Source organism: Rhizomucor pusillus, assembly GCF_041956525.1.
Source record: "Rhizomucor pusillus strain CBS 183.67 unplaced genomic scaffold VTP01scaffold_3, whole genome shotgun sequence".
Taxonomy (NCBI): domain Eukaryota; kingdom Fungi; phylum Mucoromycota; class Mucoromycetes; order Mucorales; family Lichtheimiaceae; genus Rhizomucor; species Rhizomucor pusillus.
In genome coordinates this window covers 1,461,808-1,479,605 of record NW_027192145.1, presented here as the reverse complement: position 1 = coordinate 1,479,605, position 17,798 = coordinate 1,461,808, and the positions used below count along the sequence as shown (strand labels likewise).

At 45.1% G+C, this 17,798-nt stretch overlaps 1 protein-coding gene across 1 annotated transcript; it reads left to right on the top strand.

Moving 5' to 3' along the window:
- Nucleotide 1: 1 nt before the first annotated feature.
- Nucleotides 2-16,592, top strand: VTP01DRAFT_6795 (uncharacterized protein; the record flags this gene model as incomplete). Its single annotated transcript, XM_069385735.1, has 14 exons — nt 2-405; nt 467-554; nt 617-915; nt 973-1,301; nt 1,364-7,848; nt 7,911-8,180; nt 8,246-8,573; nt 8,631-8,785; nt 8,843-9,001; nt 9,062-9,185; nt 9,248-9,378; nt 9,434-9,504; nt 9,562-9,706; nt 9,765-16,592. The coding sequence occupies 14 exons, from the start codon at nt 2-4 to the stop codon at nt 16,590-16,592; spliced, it is 15,816 nt and encodes a 5,271-aa protein (XP_069243168.1).
- Nucleotides 16,593-17,798: the final 1,206 nt, after the last annotated feature.

Below are 17,798 nucleotides of genomic sequence, written 5' to 3'. Positions count from 1 at the left end.
AATGGAGAACGATGTTCCAATAACTACCATAATGGATCTGGCTGAAGACGATCTGTACAACCCTCTAGCAATCGACCTTCCAGGAACTGTTCGCCACTTTCAAAGCTCGATCCTAGCAGAGAATCAATTGCTAGACACGAAGATCTTGGAGCAATATGCATGCAATCCCGAAAACGTTGCGAAATCAGCAGTGCTTGATAAACTCTCACAATGTCTTTTGGCTCCTCCATACACTTTGCCAATGATCAAACTGTTTCGTCCGATCGTCATTGATCTTGTCGCGCGCTGGCTATTACCAGGACTTACAAGCTTTCTCGAAACCGACAACAACAACGCTATACAGAAAATAGAGCTCGTCGCAAAAGCGTTCAGTGTAATTTTACCAGTGGTACCCCAAGTTAAAATGTAGGTATACGTGAAGATGTAGGTCAGCATACAGAAAGATCTGATGTAACTGTATTTTTAGGTTGGCTGTAAAATACTTTCAAAACTCCCCGTCATTGCTCGAACGACTCAATCATTTACCTAATGTCGAGAATATGGAAAGCTCTAAGGTGGGTTTCACTTCGATACTTGCAATATATCTTATATTAACATGTTGTGTTTCCACTTCCAGAGCAAAATGAGCGAGGAGCTCCTAAGTCTCCTGCTCACTGCATATCGATTACTTAACTTTTCAACCAGTACATTTATACCTCTCTGGAACTGGGGCCCTTTGGTGCAAATATTGGACCATCCAGATATCACAGTGCGCTATATGAGTGTACTTTGTCTATCTAAAGTTTACGGTCTCAGCAACGCGCAAACCAACGGGCTACTTACGTCCATCACTGGTTCGGATACAGCCTTGGATCGCCAAGATGACCCTATATTTGCTATTATTGATGGCACTCAGATTGATCTGAGAATGCTAGAGTAAGCTGATACACAAAGGAACGTACGAGCAAATAGCTAAATCGAGATCCTTCTTAGGCTCTGGGAAGCTCAAAAGCTAGCAGAATCGCAAATATCCCTTGTACACAATAGCAGCAACTCATCATCGCATCAACAATATAATTTAAAGGATACCGACTTATGCCCTTTTACTTGCGACATATGCGGTGTGCTGATGCCAAAATCCTCCAATGACGGAAAGCAATGTCAACAGCCGCAACTCATCCTCACCGATACCACGAAACGCAATTTGCATACGCTCAGCCTTGCATTATCCATTGGAGCACCGACATTTCTTGAAGGAGTCACTGGATCAGGAAAAACGAGTCTCGTTGAAGAACTAGCTCGCCTTACGGGACGAGGTGATCGTAAGTGGAAAAGTTAAAAGGCTGTCTATTCTCTGGAAAGTTGACTAAACTGTTACTTGCAGGTCTTATCAAAATTCATCTAGGAGACCAAACAGATCCTAAAGTCTTACTGGGTACATACGTCTCAACATCCACACCTGGCTCATTTCGATGGCAGCCCGGTGTATTGACAACTGCAGTGCAAGAAGGTCGCTGGGTTCTGATCGAAGATATCGATCTTGCACCTGCAGAAGTTGTCTCTGTGCTCTTACCACTTTTAGAAACTCGACATCTATTCATCCCATCTCGAGGGGAAAAGATCAAGGCAAAGGAAGGTTTTCAGCTTTTCGGCACTCGATCTTTTGTCCCGTCGAAATCTGGCAAAGCACTTACTTCCCGTGGAGGAAATGAGATCGTAACGGGCGCTAACCTGTGGACCCGTGTCCACATCGAACCTTTGTCAGCTCAAGAACTTGAAAAAGTCGTTAGAGAGAAATTCCCTAGCATCGGTGACTTTGCGCCGCACGTCATGCAACTATTCGAAGCTGTCAACAATGTCTATCAAGATCCTAATTTGTCATATCTATCTTCTTCGACTATGGGCCGTTATGTCTCGACACGAGATTTGATGAAATGGTGCCATCGTATCAACAATCTACTCGGCAATCGTCTTAGCGGTGAAGCCCTCAGTATTGGATTGGATATGTCGATACGGGAGGATATTTTTGGAGAAGCCATTGACTGTTTTTGCGGCATGATACCTGATCAAGCGACTTGGCTTATGGTGTTGAAGAAGATCGGCGAACCTTTACAGTTGTTACCCGGCGAAGTCGAAAACTATGTTACTCAACGTACACCTGCACTTAACCATTCTGACCAACGGCTGTCCATTGGCCGTGTCAATTTATCACTGAGACCAGCAAAGGGCAAGGCGATCCGAACGGATGGAATTGGCAAAGGTTCCAACAAACGGCCATTTGCAAAAACTCGACACGCCCTTCGCTTGTTGGAGAAGATATCTGTTTGCGTTCACTTGAATGAACCCACCCTGCTTGTCGGCGAGACTGGTACTGGCAAGACAACCGTTGTCCAGCAGTTAGCTGATATGCTCCATCAAAACTTGATTGTGGTCAACCTGTCGCAGCAATCTGACAGCTCTGATCTTCTTGGTGGTTTCAAGCCCGTCGAAGGCAAAATCTTGGCGATTCCGCTTAAAGAAGAATTTGATACGCTCTTTGAGAAGACTTTCTCTATCAAGAAAAATGCCAAGTTCCTAGAAGTTGTCCGCAAAACTTTCGTGCATAAAAAATGGAAGAATTTCATTGCTATTCTCCAGCAGGCTGTGAAAATGGCTCACCAAAAGTTTGAAGGAGAACTGAATAACGACGGAAGCAGCAAGAAGTCATCAACTCCGGAACTGCGAAAAGCATGGAAAACTTTCGCTAAACGTCTGCAGGAATTCGAAGTACAACAGGCACAGGCTGAAAATAACTTTGTGTTCAACTTTATGGAAGGTTCTCTTGTCAAAGCTGTCAGGCAAGGTGACTGGATATTGCTAGATGAAATCAACCTGGCAACTACGGAAACGCTTGAATGTCTATCGGGATTGTTGCAAGACGCTGAAGGTTCTCTGTTATTGACAGAAAAGGGCGATGTGGAGCCTATCAAACGTCATCCCAATTTCCGCTTATTCGCATGTATGAATCCTGCTACTGATGTCGGTAAACGAGATCTTCCGCCTGGTCTCCGTAATCGCTTCACAGAATTCTACGTCCATCCTCCAGATGCGAACGATGAAGACCGCTTGCAAATTGTTGCACAATACATCGGCAAAATCGCAGTCGGAGACGGACAAGCTATACAAGATGTTGCCGATTTTTACGCTGAAGCAAAGAAGCTTTCTTTGGACCATGTCCTAGTGGACGGAGCGAATCAAAAACCCCACTTTAGTTTGCGTACACTGTCAAGAGCGTTGACTTACACGAACCAAATCTATTCCACGTTCGGTCTCAGACGATCGTTGTACGAAGGTCTTTGCATGACGTTCTTGACACAGCTCAATAAGGACAGTGAAACGATAATGCGCAAGGTTATCTTCAAGCATATCCTCAAGAATGTCAAAAATCCCACGCATTTTCTTTCGCAGTTTGTCAAATCGCCTGGTGAAAACTACATTCAGTTCGGTCATTTTTGGCTGGAGCAAGGACCATTTGAACCTCAAGATGATGGACAATATATTATGACAAAATCTGTAGAGGCTAATCTTTACAATCTTGCTCGTGTTATCATGTCTCGCAAGTTCCCCGTCCTCATCCAAGGTCCGACTTCTGCCGGCAAAACAAGTATGATCGAATATCTAGCCAAGAAGACCGGTCATCGATTTGTCCGTATCAACAACCACGAACACACCGATTTGCAAGAATATCTTGGCACGTATGTGTCGAACAATGATGGCAAATTAGTCTTCCAAGAAGGTGTCCTTGTTGAAGCGCTGAGAAACGGTTATTGGATTGTGTTGGACGAGCTTAACCTTGCACCATCTGACGTTTTGGAAGCACTCAATCGTTTACTGGATGATAACCGCGAACTTTTGATTCCAGAAACGCAAGAAATTGTCAAACCGCATCCTCACTTCATGCTTTTCGCCACTCAGAATCCAGCTGGTCTCTACGGCGGTCGAAAGGCTTTATCAAGAGCATTCAGGAATCGTTTCCTTGAATTGCATTTTGACGATATCCCTCAAGATGAATTGGAAACAATCCTTTCCAAGCGTTGCCAGATAGCACCTTCTTACTGTACAAAGATCGTGCAAGTCTACAAATCACTCATGGCTCACCGCAAGAGTACTCGTATTTTCGAGCAGAAGAACAGTTTTATCACTCTCAGAGATCTCTTCCGCTGGGCTGGCCGAGATCCTAACGGATATCAAGAGCTTGCGGAACATGGCTATATGCTTTTGGCTGAAAGATGCCGCAAAGATGAAGAAAAGAAGGTCGTCAAGAATGTACTGGAGACTGTAATGAAAGTGAAGCTCAATGAGGAAGAAATCTATGATTGTACCAAGTTGGAGGAATATGAAATTTATGACCGTATTCTCAAAGAGAGAGCTGAAAAAAGTGGCCAAGATACCAAGCTAGTCTGGACCAAGGCAATGAGACGCTTGTTTAGTCTAGTTGCACAATGCCTTCGTTATCGCGAACCAGTGCTCTTAGTTGGTGAAACTGGTTGCGGCAAGACGACAGTATGTCAAATGCTTGCTGAGGCATATGGTCGCGAACTCCATATTGTCAACTGTCATCAAAACACCGAGACAGGTGATCTGCTAGGTGGACAGCGCCCTGTTAGAAATCGAAGCAGCACCGATGATGAACAGAAGCAACAGCATTTATTTGAATGGCATGATGGGCCGCTGGTACAAGCTATGCGCGAAGGACACTTGTTCCTGTTGGATGAGATATCCCTTGCTGATGATTCCGTGCTGGAGCGTCTCAATTCTGTATTGGAACCTAGTCGACTACTTGTCCTTGCTGAAAAAGGTGGCAAGCACGTAGAAGAACTCATTGCTAAAGAAGGATTCCAATTTTTGGCAACAATGAATCCTGGTGGTGATTACGGCAAAAAGGAACTATCGCCGGCTCTTCGCAATCGTTTCACGGAAATATGGGTGCCATCTGTTACCGACCGCGAAGACCTTACAGCCATCATCGACGAACAGCTTAACGCCCATCCAGACTTGAAAGGTTACGGCGCAAGAATGCTCGATTTCATCGAATGGTTTATGCATACATTGAGCCAGACACGTACTATTGTCAGTTTACGTGATATATTGTCATGGGTCCGTTTCATGAACGTAGCAGTATCCAAGGGACTTGATGCGGAATTGGCCTTTGCACATGGTGGTTGTCTAGTCTTGCTGGATGGTCTTGGGTCTCACGGTGCTTCGGGCTCGTTCCTCGCGGGAGATGCTCTCAAAGAATTCCGTATCAAGTGCTTGCGGCAGTTAGCAAACAAGCCCGATGCGATATCCGAGAAGGATATACTTGCAACAACAAACGAAACAGCAAACGTTACTGATCACAACTTTGCAATTGGTCCCTTTTATATTGAGCGTGGTCCTTTGGGCAAGATCGATATCAAGTTCACATTGTTGGCCCCTACAACTGCTGATAATGCTATGCGAGTGATACGAGCTATGCAGTTGCAGAAACCCATTCTCCTCGAAGGCAGTCCTGGTGTCGGCAAGACAAGTCTCATTTCGGCTCTAGCTGCTGCGTCTGGGCATCGCCTTGTGCGTATCAATCTTTCCGAGCAGACGGACCTAATGGACCTCTTTGGCTCTGATCTTCCCGTTGAAGGTGGCGAAAGTGGAGAGTTCGCATGGAGAGATGCTCCATTCTTGCAAGCAATGAAAGCTGGTGACTGGGTCTTACTTGACGAACTTAATCTTGCCTCGCAATCTGTGTTGGAAGGTCTCAACTCCTGCTTGGATCACCGCGGTGCTGTCTATATTCCTGAACTGGATCGCGAGTTTTTCTGTGCCGAGGGCTTCCGAGTATTTGGTGCCCAAAATCCTCTGCAACAAGGTGGCGGTCGCAAAGGTTTGCCAAAATCCTTTGTCAATCGGTTTACTCAAGTATACGTTGAACATTTGAGCCCTGAAGATTTACTGTTTATCTGCGCCCATCTGTTCCCCGAATTCGAGTCGGAAACGTTGAAGAAGATGATCGATTTCAACGCTTTGATGTATCACGAAACTATGGTTCTCTGTCGCTTCGGACGCAAGGGTAGTCCCTGGGAATTTAATCTTCGAGACGTATTCCGTTGGTTGGAGCTCATGAAAAAGGACAAGGTACAAGATCCGGCCGAGCATTTGGGTACAATTTATCTGCAGCGCATGCGTACCCAGGAAGATCGAGAAAAGGTTGTGGAGATCTTTGAAAAGGTCTTTGGATGCAAGTACATGCGGCCTGCTTATCCTTCGTATACGGTCTCTGCGGATGTCTTACAAGTCGGGCACTCTCAGCTTCCGCGGTTATCGAATCGTGCAACAACGCATGATAGCGAGACGCATCTCTTGCATACTTTCTTGGCTCCATTGGAGGCATTGATGAAGTGTGTTGAATCTAGCTGGATGGCAATCGTGACAGGACCTTCAGCCTCTGGTAAAACATCTATGGTTCGTTTGCTGTCCAAGATGACGGGTAATCGTTTGCATGAATTTGCAATGAACAATAGCGTGGACACTATGGAACTTCTGGGCGGTTTCGAACAAGTTGATCTGAACCGTCACAGGCACGTCGCTGTGGAAGCTTTTGAAGAACTGATTAGCCGTGTTACACGCTCTCTGTTGATGCATATCGCAGTTATGCCTGCCGATCAACATCACATCGCAACAGAAAGAATTCGCCAGCTCAACGATGCTTGGTTCACCATCAAAAGTCAACGAGAAATGGCCCAAGAAGAGGTTGGTCTCGACTACACCCTACTATCTTCGATCGTCGACGGCCTCAGACAAGCTGCTCAGCTTGCGGATTCGGATGCATTGCCTTTGATTGAAAGAGCAGTTACCATGGTCCAAAATCTTCAGAAATTGGAACGGACTTCCGTTGCTGGCAAGTTTGAATGGATCGACGGTTTGTTGATCAATGCATTGGAGCACGGACATTGGTTACTGATCGATAATGCCAACTTGTGTAACCCATCCGTGCTTGATCGTCTTAACCCGCTGTTTGAAAACGATGGAGTATTAATGGTGAACGAACGTGGTTTGGTGGATGGTCAAGTTAAAGTGATTAAGCCCCATCCAAATTTCCGCATGTTCATGACTGTGGATCCTGCCAACGGTGAACTCTCTCGTGCCATGAGAAATCGTGGTATCGAAATTGCATTGGTCAACTCAATGTGGAATGAGGACCAGGAAGACGTGACGAAACTTGCAAACTCTATGGGGCTCCGTGGTGCAAAGCTTCCTGCTCTCTTGAACAATATGCAGAAACAAGCTATCCAGACGAACCGACACGCAGCACGCAACAAGTCCGTCCGTGAATTCATCATGCTCACGACCTATGTCATTGAGCGACTGCAACGTGGACAACCTATTAAGGCGGCATTACGCGACTCGTTCCACCAAGTGTTTGTAAATGCCGATTCTATACCAGATTCGTTGGCTATTTTGTTGGAAGGCGGTGTGGCAGAACTAGACATTCTGTCGAGCATGTTGGCCCCTGCAAATTGTCCAATACTTGTGGGTGGCTCCATGTTTGAAAACGATTCGGCATTGGCAACTGTTGCACTCCACGGTGCATATCTGCTCTATCTTCTGCAACAGCCACGATCCACAGAAGATTCACACTATGCTCGCAGTCTCGAAGTTGCCGGTGACTATCTATTAGAAACATTGTCACTGAGCGATGTCGGTCTGCGTCGTCGCTGGCTCGCATTCGTTGGTGAACATGCAAATATTTCAGATAGCAGCACTGTCAAGCGTCTTTTGCAGTTACTCAAGGCAGTTAGCGAGCATCCAGTCTTTGAGGAATGGTCTCATGTAAAAAATGGAGAAGACAGACAGGTAAGAGATATCATGAATAAAGAAAGAAGAGATCTAAAATCTGATATTTTAAAATCATTTAGACAATTGAGCGTTCTCGGCAAGCAATGAAGCTAGTCATCCGCCTCAGTAAACTCGACTACAGCAATAATTCCGTGCGCAGTGCATCGAAGAACTTGAAGCATCGTAACATGTCTGCTCTCCAACAAGCTTATGCCTTTTCGGAAACTAGACTCAACGAAGCGCAATTGATGCACCCTATTGTCAAGACCCTTTTGGCTATTTTCGACTCTATACGAGGCGGCTTACGCCAGTGGATTCAAACCGAAGAATACAAACGATGCTCAGAAGAAGTATGTCTCATACATGTTGATTTCGTAACTAGGCTGTGGTCCTCTAACGATGCATTGATTTGTAGCTCTTTGTATCTTTACACAAGGTCCTGGATGCTAGTGAATTTGCATGGAATATTGCAGGGTCCAGCAAGCTTAGCCTCGATAACTTTGTTAACATTCTGCGAGTCATTCAGCAGCTTATCTCTAACCATGGATTGTCGACTACTTTCGCAACTACTCTCCAATCGATTGATCGTGCTATGCAAGGCTTTGATTTCGAAACCAGCAAATCGATGAAGGCTCTCTGGAAATACTTTGGTCCAGCGACTTTATCATCTGAGTTACTTTATGCGATAGAAGCAGAGCTTTCGAAGTTGAACGAATTGTTTGATTCCCATCGTCCCGAAAATGGTGAGTTTATAACTAAGAGGAGATATATAGAACTTTTCCTGATAAATCTCTCTGTAGTCGATCAAGGTCTCCAGCCAAATGATTTGATCATGAAAGCAAAGCCAGATTTGAAAGAAATGCTCATTGAAGGAGTGGCTACACTCTATGCTGTGGATAGAAAGGAGAACAAGGAGGCACTGAAGCTTGCAAGATCACTGCAGCATCTGCCACAGGTAAAGACAAAATAATATTCTATATTTTGCTCGCAATCTTATTGTTGTATTTTATAGCATTTAAAGCGTCAGTTGGATGTACTTTCGGAAGAAACACATCGTGTTCCCACAGCATGGGATACTGCTTTGGTTCCTTTGTTTGATTACAGCAGCATCTCATTCGAGATGGAGGTCCTAGCTCATCTATATATTCTTCAATGCGCAAACGGAGCCGAGGTGAGTTGACTAGCGATTTAAGCGAGTGCAGCAGAAATGATAATGATTGCTTTTTGCTAGGCATTGAATGAGCAGCTCCTGGGAGCCATCAGAAGATTCCGTTCTTTCTTCATTTCCAGCACATGTCGTCCACCATTTGATATCATTGCCTATCAAAGGCTACTTTGGATGTTAGATACAGAAGGTAAGATCTGCTTGCTTCCATGCCTACGTCCTCGTATTCAGTGCTCAATATCTTGCATATAGGAACTTCACTTGATATGATTTCTCTTCCGGGGATTATGCAGGATGCGGCGCACGCGTGGCACAAGAGACTGTGGAGGTCCAGCATAAATCAGCAGAACCTATTCCAGCTTACTCCATCATTGAAACCAAAGGTATGTACCCTGGTTTTGCGATTAATGCAGGATACTTACTAATGATTGGTTCTAGACCTTTGGTATTACGAACGGTTCACAGATGCTGTACCAGAATTTGGAGACCGTGGCATGCTTGAATATAATGTAAGTAAGAGATATACATCGAATGGCTCTGTATTCAGAAGCTGACATTGTTTTGAGTGCTTCGGTCGATACAATGTCTGCAATTGCTTATGAAGACGCTGTCAAGCAGCTCAAGTCGCTGAAGGAATTTTTAGCCACTCGCACTGTGCTCAAGGATAAGAAAGCTCTTGAAATTGTAGCCGTTGTTGGCATTACTCGACAGGTACGTTTATAGGAGAGTATTACTGGTTCTCCAAGATTCTGATTGAATTTTGAAATAGATGTTTGATGCGTCTCGTGAACTCATCAGCGACGAATTGTCTCGTTTGATAATGGACCATTTCCACCACCTGGATGGCTTTGTTTCGGATCTCTTCCAGCAAGATATGTATACTATCGAACGCATGTATTCTGAACTCGATAATATTCGGTCATTACTTGCAAATATGGAGCATATCCTGACTGAGCGTGGATTCAACTCTTACTATGTATCGGCCATCTCCTCTCTGAACGATGCTCTCCTGCATTACCGAAGCAAGAATTATACCAGTTTCCTTGTGTCTATCGGCAAATCCAGAGTGTACCTGGGTCTTTGCTTCGTTTCCGCCTATGTCCCAGACTATCCAGTTGACCCTACGGCTGAACCTCGTTTGCGAGTCAATCTTCTTCTCCACAAGAAAGGAAGCTTGGAGGAGGGTATCAAAACTCGACAGGAAATCGAAAAGCTTGTTACAGGCGGCGACACGAACGTCTACATCACTCAAGAACAAACGCAGCTGGCCGACGTTGATGCAGAGTTATCGAAATCCTCTACAGTCTTTTCGTTGCGCCCTCAGAAATCTCAACTTGAAGATATCTTCGTTGATTTAAGCTATGCACAGAAGCATTTACTGTCAAGCAATGTGGAGTCACTGCTGAAGGATATTGAATCTGGAGACAAGAATGCTTCCCAGCGAGAGGAACTTTTGCAAGGCAACGCCCAACAATTCATTGAACGGATGAATACCAAGTATCCTCTATATAGGGACATGCTGCAACCGCTCTTGGTTGCCATGGACAACGTCAAGTATGGTTTGCGGATCATGATCAGCAACATCCATTCCGAACGCGCAGACATCTTTTTGAGGGAGGTGGTGGAGCTTTTCGTTCGCAACCCGAGTGTCTCTCGGTTCCCAGGAATGGACTGGCATCAAATAGCAGAGCAAGTGCAGCTGACCAAGCTACGTGCCGTTGTTTTTGAACGCTATCCCGCTAATCGCAAATGGGCTTTCTACCTTGGCCTTCTTTTGGTGATCTTGCAACGCCTCTACAGTGTGATCAACGCCCATGGTTATCTTCGTATCGAAGACTTGACAGCGCTTAATACCCTCTTTGAGGAAATTGTTCAAGTATGGAAGGGTGCTCAAGATTACAAGCGCGAAAAAGAAGAAGAAAAGGAGCGCCTGTTCAAAGTTCGGCAGAAGCAACAAGAACCGATAAGTGAAGAAGAGCTAGATGAGCAGGATATGAAGAAGACATTCGCGGATTTCAACGAAGCGTTTGCCGATCTTGAGGAAAGGGAAGATGGTGCACCCACGCTAGATAATGCGCAAGTGCAAGAAGAATCTGTCTTGAGAGATGGCGACGTCCAGCTGATCGGCGAGTTACACAAAGCTATCTTTGACAACTTTGAGACACAGTCCTGCCAACGAAGCACAGAATCTCGTGATCGCAGCATTTTGCGTGCCTACATTGCAGCTGGTCAACTTGTCTCCCTGTCCACCACTGCATTTAGCGATACTGTCGACTATGTTTGCGATGCTGGTCATTTGATTGCAACCAATGTCTGCATACAGAGACTCGAAGCGCAAAACTCGTTCAGCACTCAGAGCGATGATATCTATGATTTCTACAAAAGCGAAAATGTCGCCGAAGCAAAACTACTGCAGCCCGTTATTCTTCGCTTCAAGGCCCGTGTGGAACACCTCCAGCAAGAATGGCCTGAGCATGCAATCCTCCAGCAATTGATCGTTATTTGCGACAAGATTCTGGGATTCTCTGTACTCTCGCCTGTTGCCAAATTCTTGACTGGCATTGAAATTCTGCTGCAGAAATCCGAAGATTGGGAGGCATATGCTGCTAAGCATGTTTCTTTGTCCGCACAACGCGAAGAGTTGACGAGTTTGATCGTGCGCTGGAGACAACTTGAACTCAACTGCTGGCCAAAGCTTTTGGATGCTCAAGAACAGTATGGTTCCAATGCCGCGTACGATTGGTGGTTCCATCTATACGATGTTGTCAACAATACTAGTCTTGAAAATTGCACGGAAGAAGAAATTATTGAACGACGACGGGAACTCCTCGGTGCTTTGGACCATTTCATGCAGACAGCTTCGCTGGTCGAGTATGAGCCTCGACTTAAAATGCTGGACTCGTTCTATCGCCAAGCGAAGGTCCAATCGCAATGGAGTGACCAATACAAGGAAGTATCGACTATTATGCGGAACGTGTACATGTACTATGTTCAATTCCGTGACCACGTGCAATTAATGAAGAGCCAGCTTCGTAAGCCTATTGAAAAGGATCTCAAGGACTTTGTCAAAGTTGCTACCTGGAAGGATGTCAATGTTCACGCTTTGCGCCAAAGTGCACAGAAAACGCACAGGCAATTGCACAAGTGCATCCGCAAATATCGTGAAGTGCTCAATACGTCTATGCTAACTGTGATCGCAAACTACAACCAGGAACATGCAATGTTCCAGTATGGCGATGAAAAACGTTACAATGACAGCAATCTCGGTTTCTTGGATCAACTTGGTCGAGCTGATCTTTGGATTACTGAGACCACTGTACCTCCTTTGACCATTGAGTGGCCTTCAGACGCAGCTCCCGTTAAACATCACTTGGAAGATCTACCAGGGACGCTGGCGAAAATGCAACGTTACTGTCGTCAAGATCTGATGGTGTTTGAAAACAGTGAAGGTCTACCATTGGAATCCATGATGGCCGAAATGATTCAGCAAATCAAACAGTTCCAACGAGAAACGCCTGCTGTTATGACCGACGAGAACAAGTCCTTCGTCAAGAATCAAAAGCTCCTGAAAAAGAAGGCATTGGTCGACTTTTTGAAAGAACTGCGCCGATTGGGATTGCGTTCTCGACCTGGCACCCTTGCAGAACAAAACGCGAACAATGCCTACATTTTCAGTCAGCATGTTGCCGCTTTAGACAAGGCGTTGCAGAATCGCGGTCTGCAAAAAGAAACGTTATCAAGTTACAGCACTGCCTCGCAAGACATGATTGAACTATGGAACAAGGCCAACGATTATTACTTCCGCAGCGTGGCACGTATTTCTCATCTACGTACATTAAGCACGACCCAAGTCAGCAAGGATCTGTCTATGCTAGAAGTTGAGCGTAGCATGAGCGCCACCGAGCACATGTTTTCGCTAGTGACCAAGGAAAGGATATTGGCTACTCGCATTGAGAGACGTATTCAGCTCCTACAAGGCGCATCGATCCAACTTGCCGGCCTTCAAGATAAGCCTTTGTCTTCGCAATCGGCTACGCAACTTGGTCACCGTCTTCTTACGCACAAGCTTTTCGTAGACGAGCTGGTTGTAATGCTTACAGATGCATCAAAGACATTGGATATCCAAGCAGAATACATACCGTCGGCCAAGTCTATCATGCAAGTCATGAAGGATGTGTGCGACCTAGCCCGAAAATTGAGAGCAAAGACAGATCAGTGCTTTGCTCAGCGATACTTGTCCGCCTCACAAAGCAAGCCTCTGCTGACTGCAGCTATTGGAGAAATGATGGATTCACATGAGTCGATTCTCCAGGACATCATCGAGAGCTTGTGCAACGTTATGCAGCAAGTGCCACAAATGACACACACAATGCAAGCCATTTTGAAGCATATTAAGCAGCATCAGCGAACTGTATCCCAGAATGGTAATCAGGATGCACAGCAGCAACAATGGACGATGATCGACCTCCGCGACAAGGTATACTCTTTGATCGATGCCATCTTGGTAGCCGTCCAGGACATGAAGAAGATCAAAGTCAAACCTGACCTGCAACTTGAAGAAAACCAAGAAATGGCGGATGAATATATCAAGGAGCAGCATGCACACCAGTTCACCATGGTGAATGCACTGCATATGGACGTCGTTTCTAAGCGCTGCGTTGAATCTTTGGATTTGGCTCATGAATTGCTTGCTACACATGCGTCTGACGTTTGCAGCATTATGCAGCAATTATATCCGTTTTTGCAGCAGTACATGCTGCTTGCACAGCATAGCATTGGCGAATTCCTGGTTCATCACAAATCCATGGCCAAGCTCACCTATGCACTTATCAATTCTTTCAGCATTATAATCAGCAAAGGTTTCTGTATGCCACAAGGTGCCGACGAAGAAGCAGAAGAAGGTGAGGGTGAAGGCACAGCAGCTGGTACTGGTATCGGCGAAGGCGAAGGTACCAAAGATGTTAGCGAGGAAATTGAAGATGAAGAACAAGTACTCGGCACTCAAAACGAGGAGCCTCAACCCAAGAGTGACAAGAAGGATACCAAGGAAGAAAAGAAAGGCATGGAAATGGAGAACGATTTTGAGGGCGAAATGGAAGATATTGAGCATGACGAGAACGAAGACGAGCAGAAGGATCAAGACGAAGAAGAGGAGGAAGAGCAAGACCTCGACGATGAGATTGGTGACGTTGACGACATGGATCCTGATGCAGTAGATGACAAAATGTGGGGTGACGACGAAGACCATGAGCAGCGCAAGGACACCGACAAGACTGTGGACCAGCAAGGTCAATCTGAACAGCAGGAATCGGATATTGTTGCAAAGGAGGAAGAAGATAGTGCTCAACAGCAGCAGCAAAAACCAGAATCTAAAGGAAAGCAGCCTGAATCAAGTGAAGAGCAACAAAAGCAACAAGAAGAAGAAGCAGAGGAGAAAGCTGAAGAAGGTGGAGAAGGTGAAGGAGAAGAGGAGCAAGAAGCCGAAAATGGTCTTGGACAGCAGATGAATGTTGAAATACCTGAGGCCGAAACTTTGGAACTGCCCGAAGATCTTGAAATGGATGACAATGAAGAAGGACAGGAAGACGGTCAAGGAGAAGAGGAGCAGTTCCAGGATACTATGGATATGGATGAAGATCAGCAAGTAATGGAAGAGGAAAAAGGACAAGAGGCATTCCAAGATCCTCTGGACCAAATTGGTCAAGGCGAGCAAGATACAGATGAGAAGCAGGATGAAGAAATGGCGGATGCAGCCGCTCAAGTTGAAGGAGAGCAAGAATCAGATGAAGATAAAAAACAAGAAGGAGAAGAGGAGGCCCAAAAGGAGCAACAGAATGTAGAAGAAGAAACACCAGGAGATGGCCAGCAATTGGGACAAGTTGATATTGATGATGAGAATCAAGAACCCGAGCAAGAAAACAAGATTCAAGGACGTGAACATGCTGGAAATGAAGACAATATTGCTGATAACCAGTTTGGTGTGCAAGGTCAAACTGGAAAGCAGAGTATGTCGACAGCTGGCGAACAGCAAGGCGAGAATGAGCAAGCAGAATCTGCAAATACTGTTGACAAGCGCTCAGAACCCCAGGATAAACAAGGTGTATCTGAGCGTGGAGCTAATCAAGCTAACGATGAAACAAACGATGATCAACAGGAAGAGAAGAAGACTGAACAACAAAAGAGCAATCCTCAGAGAAGTCTGGGTGATGCATTGGAAAGCTGGAGACGTCGTTTAGCAGATGTAGCGGATGCTGACGAAGAAAACGAGCAACAAGAAGCTGAAGAGTCTCAAGATGCTGCAAAGGATGATGAAAAGGATGTTCAAGTCAATGAGGATAATGCTTTTGAATATGTTAAAAACGACGAGGATGCTCATGATCTGCAAACTATGGGCAATGCAGCGAAGGATCAAATCCAAGATATCAACATGGCAGCTATGGATGAAGCAACACACGACGAAGAGAATTATGCCGGCGAAATGGATATCGATGATCAACAGAAACCAGAAGATATCGATACGATGCCTTTGCCACGGGATGCTATGGATGTGGATGGTCAACAAGATGGTCGTGGTGCTATCCTTAGTCGACGCTTCCCAGAGGCAGACTTGCCCGAAGAGGGCGAAGTACTTACCATGGATGAATCTCTTGTGGCTCATCAGCCATTGGATCAAGAAGATATTGAGCGCATGCGTCAAGAACTCGAAACCACTGTTTCTGAGTGGCGTGAAGAAGGACGTGATAGTCAGCAAGCTAGGGAGCTCTGGCAACGCTACGAGAACCTTACTCATGATCTAGCTATGGGACTTTGTGAACAGTTGCGACTTATTCTTGAACCCACTTTGGCTACAAAGCTCAAGGGCGATTACCGTACTGGCAAACGACTCAATATGAAGAAGATTATCCCTTACATCGCTAGTCAGTTCAAGAAGGACAAGATTTGGTTACGACGAACAAAACCAAGTAAACGTCAATATCAAGTTATGATTTCAGTTGACGACTCCAAGTCCATGTCTGAATCTCGCTCGGTCCAGCTGGCGTACGAAGCATTGTCTTTGATATCCAAGGCATTGTCGCAACTTGAAGTTGGTGACCTGTCCATCACATCGTTTGGCGAACGCATTCGTATACTGCATCCATTTGACCAGCCGTTTACAGCTGAATCTGGCGCATCTGTTCTGCAACAGTTCACCTTTGCACAGGAGCAGACAAAGGTCAAGGAGCTGATTGAAACCTCGCTGTCCTTGTTTGAAAATGCCAAATCATCGTCGCAGCAAGAACTCTGGCAGCTTCAACTCGTTATTTCTGACGGCATCTGCAACAATCATGACCAACTTCAGCAACTTGTTCGTAAAGCTATGGATCAACAGGTCATGATTATCTTTATCATTGTTGACAACAAAAAGGATGAAAAAGATTCTATTCTCAAGATGCAGCAAGTCAGTTACTCGACTGTCAATGGCAGCATGAAAATCGAATGGAAGCCATACCTGGAAACGTTCCCCTTCCAATACTTTATGGTCCTGCGTGATATCAATGCCCTGCCTGAAGCTTTGTCAGACGCACTTAGACAATACTTTAGTTTCGTTTCTGCATAACAATATCTTTCTCTCGATTTGACTATATTACCATACTTTCAAGAAATTCACTCGGATAATTGAAATAATTGTACGAAGCTATAGTCAGTCGTAACTTGATACGCCGGGGAGCGTAGGTTAAAATTGTAGATCTCATAGAAGGTAGTAAAAGATATGTCCATCGACGCTATGAACAATATGGTTAGCTAGTGCTTGGAAGATGAGCGGTTGATCTTTGATCCTTGGAAGCAAATGTGACACAACAAATAACCTTGCAGACTTTAGCTTTCCAAAATTGTCAAGACCGCTTTCAAATCATGCAATCGATGTAATTATCCAAGATTCAAACATCAATCCTTGCAATATTACATGAGCGGTGCTGTTCTCCAACTAGCCGCTTTAACGTGATCCGGAGCGCCGGATATGATTACATTTGTTACTCAAACTTCAGCGGATCGTGATCATTGGATATCTTGCTGCTCTAGACATCATTACACTTCTATTTTTCCTGTCCAAATATACTCCCGAAGCTATTGTACAGAATATCACGTGTGTGTCTGGAGATTCTGCAAATTTGATGCTTTACTGTAATATCTCTTGCAAATCGATGCAGGAATTTAGATATGAGTTCCAGCGATTTCATGGAATTTCTGTAAAATATGCTGCTGTCGTCGCGGGGAACCCAAATTCATCTAAGAGAAAGTCAATACTGGTGACAACCTCCAGACAATATATTTTACGTCATGTAACATGTATTTTAGAGTCGTTGTAAAGAAGAAACTGTCCCGAAATTAAGAGGAGCACGTGAGTAAAATGTAAATCTCAAGCGAATGGTATGCGACAATTGTCAGAGAAAAGGAATCATGGCAGGAGCGGAATTGCGCGAAATTGGAAAGAAGCCGATAGGGACAATAACTTGATCGAGATTATACGGTGCAAGGAAAACATTATATAGTTGCTGAGACGCTTGGCATTCGTCGCACACAACGAGCTGTCAAGGAGCGCTGTGATTGTGGGCACCAAATTTACGGTCCCGCATATTGTCTATATAGCTTTTCTTCTCTTCCACCTCGTGGCTCCTTGTCCTTTCCCAGAAAGCAGGGCTGTAACACACACTCTGTTTTGTGTGTCCTGTTCTTTCCTTGTTCTCATCTCGAGCACGCATCTCTTTTCTTCCTCGACCGGTCGCCATAGCAATCATCACGCTGACTTTATCGTCGTGGCTAC